We start from the raw sequence: 9,715 nt of genomic DNA, 5'->3' as shown, positions 1-9,715 counted from the left end.
AGAAGGTCGAATGTCTGGGATTAATAGGTGGAGTGATATGGATGCCAGCTCCAGCCACTTTGAGGATTATTGATGGTCGTGAGGGCAGAGCGGAGGCTCCTATGGTGAGGAGACGAGCGTTGCGGTCACAGGCTGAGGAGATCCAAGTTCCATCATTTGACGTTGCAGGTATGTGTTGTATTCACTTCCTTAATGCTCTTATTATTATTTGTGCTTATGATTGTATGATTGTGTGTAAGATGCTCTATTTGGTTTATCTGAGTCTCCACCTAGGAAATCAGGATTTTCCCTATAATGGTCTAGTTATTATGCTTCGAGAATCTTCATATTCCATTTTACATACCGAGATCTATGCTTAGAGGATTTTCGCATGAGCCGATTTTAGGACTTCGATGTGGATGACATCAACCAATAATAGAACAAACCTTAAGTGGTGGAAAGCAACAGTCGGTTCCATTTTTGGTATGTCGGATTTGAATGCAAGACTTGTAGGGGTCTTTCGTGATTGTGATGCAAGGAAGGATTGCTTTGATCGTAGATGTAAGATTGGTAGTTGTCAAATTCATACCTTCAAGGTGATTGATTGTATGATTCGCATGGGAATTGTTCCATTGTAAGTAGGTCGTTGGATTGGTTATCCACCCGTTTCGATAATTGAGTTGTTCATTCTTCATTGTCCATTAAGGTGCTTGGAGATATTGAGTTTTGTTGAGATATTGGGGTATATTCATTTGTTTTTGGAATGTGAGTATGTTAGGATTGGTTGGTCATGGAATACTAGTTCTCGTAAACTCAAGCTGTCGACAACTTTGAGTAGTAAGGTTGCGTGATGGTTTGGAAATCCATCGATTATGTGGTTTGCAGGGGCGCATGCCAGATATGCAATTAGGTTTGGGTTTAGGGTTGTGTTAGAGCCTCTCTGCCTATTCTTGTCTGATTAAGGCTTTGGGGTTTGAAGCAAGGACCAAATATCTTATTGAGGTATAGTCAAATGAAATTTCGCCTCATGATTGATTATGGTATGGTAAAGGGATGTCATGACCATGGGTTGGGTTTATGGCTGTTGTGGAAGTATTGTACGACTACGGGGTAGCCATGGCATTCACCAGGTTGGCAAGTAATGGTAGAGCTGTCGTAAGACTGCGGGGTGACTGTAGTGTTCACTAGGTTAGCAAGTAGTGGTAGAAGTGTTGTAAGACTGCGAAATAGTTGTAACATTCACTAGGTTGGCAGGTAGTGGTAGAAGTGTTGTAAGACTACGAGGTGGGTGTAGCATTCACTAGGTTGGAAGGTAGTGGTATAAGTGTTGTAATATTGCGGGGTAGACGTAGCGCTCACTAGGTTGGCAAGTAGTGGTAGAAGTGTTGTAAGACTGCGGGGTGGTCATAGCATTCACTAGGTTAGCAGGTAGTGGTAGAAGTGTTGCAAGGTTGTAGGGTGGATGTAGCGTTCACTAGGTTGGCAGGTAATGGTAGAAGTGTTGTAATATTGCGGGGTGGCCCATAGCATTCACCCGGTTAATAAGCAGTTGTAAGGGTGTTGTGAATCTATGATTTGGCTTGTAGTTTTCTCAAGGAGAGATTAGACCATGGTAGGATGGGTTGTGAGAATTTAAAAGGACCACAACATCTAGGGGATCGAGGAAGGATGTAGGTGATTTTTTGGACCGGTTGTGATGTAAGACTACAACTGAGCCGGTAGCATTCACTTAGAGTGAAGTACACTATTTTATGTGTGTATGTTTGTGCTGGTCGGTTAGGTTACCCGTGGAGGATTGTTGGAACCATGTTGGAAAGTAGGCTAGGATGGCTTCTATCATATAAGACTTTTGGTTAGAGTCTCGTGGTACGATCGTGTGTGAGGCTATCAGCCTCAGCAACTGGTTGGGAATTTGATACTTTGGAAATTTGGTAGTCCAGTTCGGAATTCAAGAGAATCTCGGGTTGATCGAAAATGTGAATGTTTGGTTAGCATAATGATATAGTGCATTGGTTTGGAATCAATTATTGAGACTCAACTTTGTTTCAAATGCCAGGTTATAGGCGTCAGAAAATGCTCAAGTTTTGTTCTCTGGTATCATTGGTATAATTCATGGTCATAGAGATTTATTTGGTTCGGGTTGCATAATGAAATTATTATAGTTTTAATGGGATGGTTCTACCTTTTTGGGGGTCAGACAAGGCTTTAGATTTCTGGATTTCGGGCAGAGTAGAAATAGTTATTCTCCATTGGTTAAAGTTAGTGGGTCAAGGATTTCCGGATTTTGGGCAAAGTAGCTATAGTTATTTTCCATTGGTTAAAGTTAGTGGGTCAAGGATTTATTATTCGTCAGGGTATGGGAGTTCTACTAAGATTGGGTTTTGATTGTAGTATTGGAAGGCAGTCGCCTGTATAAGTCGACTTCTTAGTTTAAATCGAGTTTCTGGAAGGATTGTCTGAGTTGCCTGGGGACCTAGGATACAGTAAGGAATGATTTCAAAGACGAAATCTAATTTAAGTGCAGGAAAGTTTTAACACACGTGTTCTGGATTAGTTAAGCTTACTTTTATCAAGGGCCAAAGATGAAGTTTTGAAGGAGACTTTGGGCCACGACATGGTGCAAGGATGCCCGTGACATGGAAATGGATTGGTTGAACGTTATTTGGGCTGCCACAGCGTGGCCAAGTTGTGTCAAAGCGTGGTAGTTGTTCTAGCCCAAGACCATGATTCTTTTAGGATTTGCTTCACATTTAAACCTCTCTAAGCCATTTCTAAGGTTCTATACTAGCCCCCAACACCCTTATACCTCAGAGAAACCCTAGCTCTCATTCCCTTGGTGATTTGTAATCTTTTTGGAGCATTTTTAGCATGGAGAAAAAGAGAAGAAGGAGAAAAAGGTGCTTCATTGGTGGAACTTGAAAGGAACCAACATCATCAGCATCTCTCATAGCTTCTGGAACTTTGTAAGTGTCAAAGGTTCAATCTTTATGGCTTAAAGTGGCTAGATTTAAGATATTGTCCCATATTCTTCATGTTTGAGTAGGTTTGGAAGGATGGAACTCATAAAGTTGGCAACTATATGACTCTCCTGAGCCCCATGAGCATCATACGTTGTGGATCTAGACTTTGGTTAGAGTTCTTATCTTTTGCATGAGTGTTGATCATTTTGACCTAAAATGGATTCTAGACATGTTTTGGATATACATGTCCACAAAGCTTTCACCTTTATGATAGATCTAATATTATAAACCCTTCTGGAGTGGTTGGATTAAGGACTTTTTTAGATTAAGGACTTAATGGTTAAGACATTGTGGAATTTGGCTTTATTTGGACCTAGGGATTGAGATCTTGATCTCTTTAGGTGTCTTAATGGATAAAGTTGGAAACTTTATCCATTTAGACCATATATTGCACCAGATCCGAGCTTTGAAACTCCTGGAATGGAAGGAAACAACTTAACCCATTAAGGTGTTGGAATCTCAGTGCCCACGACATGGCCATAGGTCGCCACAATGTTGCGACTGGGAAATTCTCATCCATTTGATTATATGAGGGTCATGATGTAGTCAAGGGTCGAATGCACCAGTGTCAGCCTACTGGATTATATATATAGGAAGACCAGGTGGTGGCACCGTGACAAGGTGTGCCACTTAATGTCATGTACATGATGTATCATTAAGTGACAAGGTGTGCCATTTAATGGCACCTGATACACGATCATGACACCTTATGCATCATCATGGCACTTCATGCACTAGTAGTGGCACATGTTGAGCCATCATGAGCATGGATAGTGTTAATGCAATGTCTCTCACGGTTGAAGGTTCTAGAAGTAGTTGCATGGCAGATTATGATTGGTTGACACATTTCATGGGCCTATGGATTAATGGTCTTGGCTCATTAGGGTTTTAGGTTTATCCCTAATCTATAAATAGGGATGTATGCTAAGTATTCATAGGTCTCGTTCTTTGTATCTTGTATCCTAAATAAGTAGGTGAATCTCTACTAGTTATACTTGTAATCTTAATTTGAGAACTTTGTGAATAAGAATACCCCCCTTCTATTCGTGAATGTAGGTCATCTTGACCAAACCACATAAATATTAGGTCATTGTGTGCTTTTGGTTTTGTGTGTTATCTATAGTAATTCCTAACAAGGTCATCAGATTTTGACAAGTGGCATCATATATGTTCTAATTTTTGACAAGTATCGTTTAATTTCCTAACAGCATGATATTTGGGTTTGTGCTTTTAGGGAAATATGATCAATTACACCTTGCGCCCAAGGGAAATATATTTACTTCCCAATGTTTGGGTGTGTAGGTGCTTTTGCATCTAGGCAATCAACATAATCTATTATTTGGTGGATTGATTACCGGTGAGTTTATTGGTTTGCAAGACATTGATTGAAGTATGGTCTAGAAAACTAGCCGATCATTCAAGTTTTTAACTTTTTAGTTGTTTGGCATATTACCAGATAAGAGACAACAAGTTAGAGCCTCGGACAAAAAGCCTAATTTTCTGGTATATGGTGACGGTGTCAAAGGATGGAGAGGTTGTTTTCAATGCAAGAAGCACATCATAATAACTTGAGACATCACTTCTGATGACAAGTCAATGGTTCAATGAAGTGTTCGGGAGAAAGCAGAGGATATCCAAAAAGTAAAACATGTGGAGGATATTGGTATTTCCACTGCCCTAGCCGTCTAGATTTTATAACAATGGATGTCTCGTACTCCTATAACCATGGGGGTACCTTAACCAACCATCATGATGAAATAGACCTTGAGCAAGAGATTTAAGACATGACTTGTGACTAAGGGTTTATAGCCAAAAAGGAGGGGTCGATTACAACATTTTTTTCTATCAAAATTCACGTCTATCCAAGTGTTATTGTCAATGGTTAACATGAATTGGAGCAATTGGACGCTAAGACGATATTTCTTCACCACAACTTCTACAAAGGATTTGCCATGTCTTACCCTGAATGTTTCACCGTAACAATAAACAAGATTGTATGTGTGTGTGTTTTGCATAAACTATTTTATGAGTTGAAATAGTCACTAAGACAATGGTACATGGGATTTGATAGCTACATGGGTTTTAATGGAGACCACATGATGGTTGTGCGTATCATAAGAAGGTCAATGAAGGTTCATTGGTTTACATCTAGAAGGTAATTTATCGATTCGGAATATTATAACTAGTTCATTATCTGGCTACAATATGCGGTCTTAATGTATGCCATTATGTGTATTAGACTGAACATAGCAAGCCTGGTCAATATAATGTCTAGTTCATTATCTGAACATAGCAAGCCTGGTCAATATAATGTCTCAGTACACGGTGGATCAAGGAAAATATTGTGTAGTACGTGAACGCATTTTAAAACATTTGTTTATCTCATATTTCAAGCTTTTGTTTTGCTATTGACCGTTGTATACGTTCTTGACTTCTTTCTTTGAGATATGTGCATATATGCATAACTGCATACCCACACAGAAGCAATAATACGAAGCCCTAACAATGATAATGTCAATTACATTCAATTGTTAAATTTATTTCAGTTATGCACCACAAATCCACAATATTACTTAATTTAAAGGTCTTAAACCAAAATGATGTTTTACATATGAAATGTACATAACCAATGTCTTGGTATGCAAAGTTGAAGCCATAACAATGACAATTCCATTCAATTGTTTATTTATTTCAATTATGCACCACAAATCCACAATATTACTTAATTTAAAGGTCTTAAACCAAAATGATGCTTTACATATGAAATGTACATAACCAATGTCTTGGTATGCAAACTTTTGTCTCGGTTTCCACGTGTCTTTTACTTTAGGGAATACCCCACGCGTGCAACAACAAGTAGATTCCACATACCAATGCAAATCTTTTGGAACCATTATCGTACATAGCCGTTAGATTTTGATCTAATTTAATTAATCACATGTTTTTTAATTACAATAGTACAATGTTGTAATAGTTTTTTCAAACTTTTCGGCTTGTTTTCATGTGATATGAAATCGATACATATTTAAATGCTGACATGTCAGTCACCAGAAGAAGATACATACAATTACACTGTCAGGAATCCTTTGAACAAAACCAAGTTCACACGTTCTAAGCATTACCCTTCAGTCCTTACCCCTTCGAAACTTTGAAAACATAACTAATATAAACAAATATCTAATACCATTATATTATCATTAATAATAATAACTTAATATAATCGCAAGATAAATAATTAATATTTCGGATGTTATGGTTTCAAAAAATACCAGTTGTCAAAAGAGACACGTAGGCCCACTGCCCACCTCACCGGGAGCATAAGGCCGGTGCTCCATGCCGCTTTCCGTCGCGATCCATGCTTTTAAGCCCGTTGTGGGCCCAGATGAGAATTGAGATCACCGTCGTCCGCCGTCAGCCGTCCGATCAGATCATGGTCAAACCTCATACTACTTCAAGTCAAATACACTTGACACTGTACAACGGTTTTACCGACTTTAAACCCTGGAACCACCGTGAACGCCACTTCCGGCGAGGCTTTTACCGGTTCTTCGTTTACGCTTTCCATGAACACCTCCGTGAACCGGCTACCATTTCTGACCTGAAAAATCGACGCCCCGGGGTCGACGGCGAATGCTAGACAATGGAGGAGATATACTCGCTTTGCCACGTCAGCAAACGACGAGAAGAACGTTGTTTCCGGGAATTTTCCGGCGGACACCAGATTTCTCTGATTCAAATTCCCGAAAAGTGAGAATTCCATAACCGGGTGGATAAGTCTCAAATACTTTGACCAGCAAAATTTCGCAAACATGGATTTTGGTTTTCGTGTTAAATATTCTCTAGGTTTGAAAGATTTCAGTTCGTTGAACTCGTCGGTGGTCGGAGTGTCGGAATCGCCGGAGATGGAGAAACTCCGGTGGTTAAACCCATCGAACATCACTCGACAAACAAACGACTCAAACGCGTAGCATTTATGGTTCATCTCGCTGTAAACAACGTCCGGTTGGATTGCACCGGCGGCGGCGTCGATATCCCAGTCGGCGACTTCCATTTCTCCGATCATAAATCTCACGAAACTTCTAATCGATTTCGTCGTTTGACGAAGAGCTGAGGGAAAATCGTTTAGGGTTAACGATGGAAAATGACGCGATAATGGCCCACTCGAGTTTAATCTTCTCTCGATCGATTTGTTTTCTCTGTTAGCTTCGTTTAATTTCTCTTTCAAAAAGATGATCTCTGAATCCTTGAGTTTTTTCTGACTATCTAACTTTTTTCCGGTTATCTCATACATTTGTAAGAGATTCTTCTGCTCACGAATCTCCGCCTGCAGTATGGTGGTTTCCGGTGAACTGTCGTCGAGGTGTTTCTTCAAAAACGATTGCTTTAACTCCGATAAGTTTTTCAGTTCCGATACCACGATCTGATCAGCCGACTGAATGCCATCGGCGTCGTAAGGAGATTGAGCGTATTGAAACTGTGCATACGCAGCTTTCACAGATGAAATTGTCGAAAACACTTTAGCGATAAACGCATCCATAATCGCTCTCTGAAACTTGTCGTCTTCTTCATCGAAGAACTTTGGTTGACCGATGTCTGTGATTGGCGTTTCATGTTTGACTTTTGCAGATCGAATATTTAAAACTTTGGCGAAAGTTCGAGCTAATTTGGTTTTGTTTGGGGCAAGTGCAGATTGGTTAACTGAATCCATCTGCAACAAAGAAATTGGTAATGATTATTCAGGGATTGTGATTTAGAAGGAGATTGACGATGGTATTTTCTAATGATTTACGCAGAATGATTATAAAAAAAGATGATGATATAAAGGGAAAGAACGTTATTAAATAGGAGGGAAAGCAGAGTATGCTTTAACTCTTAGATCGAGGCCATTTGTGTGTTTATGATCTATCCTGCTTTATAAAAAAAGAGCAAATGAGATTAAAACCAAAAGAATAGAGAAAAAAGAATATTTCATAAAAGAGACAAAAACTTGTTTTTCATTTGTTTAAAGAAATTTGACTAAAACATGAAAACCCACTAAAGGACATTATTTAGAATTACCAAAAAGATTAACATTAAGTGCAATAATTCAAAGTAAATATTCTAATTGGAGAGACCAAAATCAACACAAATGGCATATGTAAAAGCCACACAAGCTCACCTCCATCAAAATCAAGATTCAAGATCATTAATCACAAATGCAATGATTGTGGGGACCAATTCTCAGATATGCATACGTATATTATATATAATAATTATATATTATACATGATTCATGTAACATTACTAAATTTATTATTGAAACAAATCAATGTAATAAATATAATTTTAAATGTGAAAGAAGTTCAACCTAAAGTATACTTTGGTAGATATAAAATGTTTTTACTTTTACCCAAGGGTAAAAAATGATAGCTAACACAAAGGGACAAAAATGGCGGGGTCCTCAATTACTTGAAATGATCATGAACCAGATTATATGTGAATGGCCCTTTAGTTTCATCGATCTAGGAGCCTTTTTTCTGCACTATTATGTCCAAATTACAGAACACAACAGTAGAAAAAGTGGAAAAAGCTCAGGAATGGCAGGAAATAGATCACATGGAGGATCAGATCAGCTACTATATTACATTAATCATAATGATCAAAATTGTTTCAAACATGGGGTAGTTCGCAGAATTAAAACGCATCCAATGAATTAATCATGTTAATGTCAGTCAAGTGAGAAATTACCTTTCGCTCAACGAGAAATTGCGACACTTGATGTAAATCTCAAGGTATCGTAAGCGCCTACAATGGCGACGACTGCAATCGGAAACTAAAAACGAAGAGGTAGCTTTCGCAAATAGAAGGAGAAACGCGTTTTTGGCTACACACCTGAAGAAGTAATGAAAGTATAAGAAATTGAAACGTAAGGGAAAGGTAAAACGTTGAGTAAACAATTTAATAAAATAATGATTAGATGTAAACAGTATTGAGTACACGTACATTAAAATAGAATTAATTAGGGAAAAGAACAAAGAAATTCCACAAACAAAGGCAAATAAAGTATTAATAAAATCCAGTTGCAGGAAGATTCGAGAGAAACAACATGAAAATTCCGGTGAATCGAATACTTACCAAAGCAACGAGAAGGAAACTTCGAGTGTGTGTGCTTATTAGAGAGTTGATATGATTTTCGGCATTTGTTTAGTAATTTTCACTAGCAAGTAGACCAGAACTAAATCACGATTAACTAGCTACAACAATGGCGATTTACAGAGAGGTTTGAAGGGAAGGAGAGGCGACCGGAAATAACAGGAGATAAAATGTCCGTTGGTTTAAAGCAGAGACATTGCTAATTTAAAAACGCTCGAAGGTAGGTCTGGGTCGTGTTTGGTTTTACTGTTTTGTCCTTAGTGGTATTGAGGGATTTAGTTATAGACTTTTGTACTACAGAGGGGTAGAGTGGTAATTGTACCTTATATACATTTGGTAGGGTAAATTACAGAAATATTCCCTTTTGTGCAACTGAATTTACAACTTTAGTCCACTTTCCATTGTGGTATTGAGCAATATTTTTTATTTAGTCCCTCTTATTCTTATAACACTGTAAAAAGAAAACTATAAAGACACGCTTTTTTTATTTCTATCTTATTTTTTTCTTTTTCTTATATTTATAGTTAATCTCCATGGCCACCCTACACCTCCTTCCCTACCATATAGGAGCTTTAAAAAACAAA

General features: G+C 38.3%; 1 protein-coding gene across 2 annotated transcripts; it reads right to left on the bottom strand.

The window, feature by feature from the left end:
- Positions 1 to 6,043: 6,043 nt before the first annotated feature.
- On the bottom strand, positions 6,044 to 9,308 carry LOC111913852 (protein GRAVITROPIC IN THE LIGHT 1). Of its 2 annotated transcripts, none has more exons than XM_042896269.2 (3): positions 9,114 to 9,308; positions 8,727 to 8,870; positions 6,044 to 7,906 (listed from the first exon to the last, which is right to left on the bottom strand). In XM_042896269.2, the coding sequence occupies exon 3, from the start codon at positions 7,705 to 7,707 to the stop codon at positions 6,451 to 6,453; it is 1,257 nt and encodes a 418-aa protein (XP_042752203.1). In that variant the 5' UTR covers positions 7,708 to 7,906; positions 8,727 to 8,870; positions 9,114 to 9,308; the 3' UTR covers positions 6,044 to 6,450. The 2 variants fall into 2 exon arrangements, with proteins under 2 accessions (XP_042752203.1, XP_023765333.1); XM_023909565.3 differs by having other exon boundaries at positions 6,044 to 7,707.
- Positions 9,309 to 9,715: the final 407 nt, after the last annotated feature.

The sequence above is a fragment of the Lactuca sativa genome, chromosome 7 (assembly GCF_002870075.4).
Source record: "Lactuca sativa cultivar Salinas chromosome 7, Lsat_Salinas_v11, whole genome shotgun sequence".
In the NCBI taxonomy this organism is placed as follows: Eukaryota; Viridiplantae; Streptophyta; class Magnoliopsida; order Asterales; family Asteraceae; genus Lactuca; species Lactuca sativa.
This window is presented reverse-complemented; position numbering and strand designations above follow the sequence as displayed.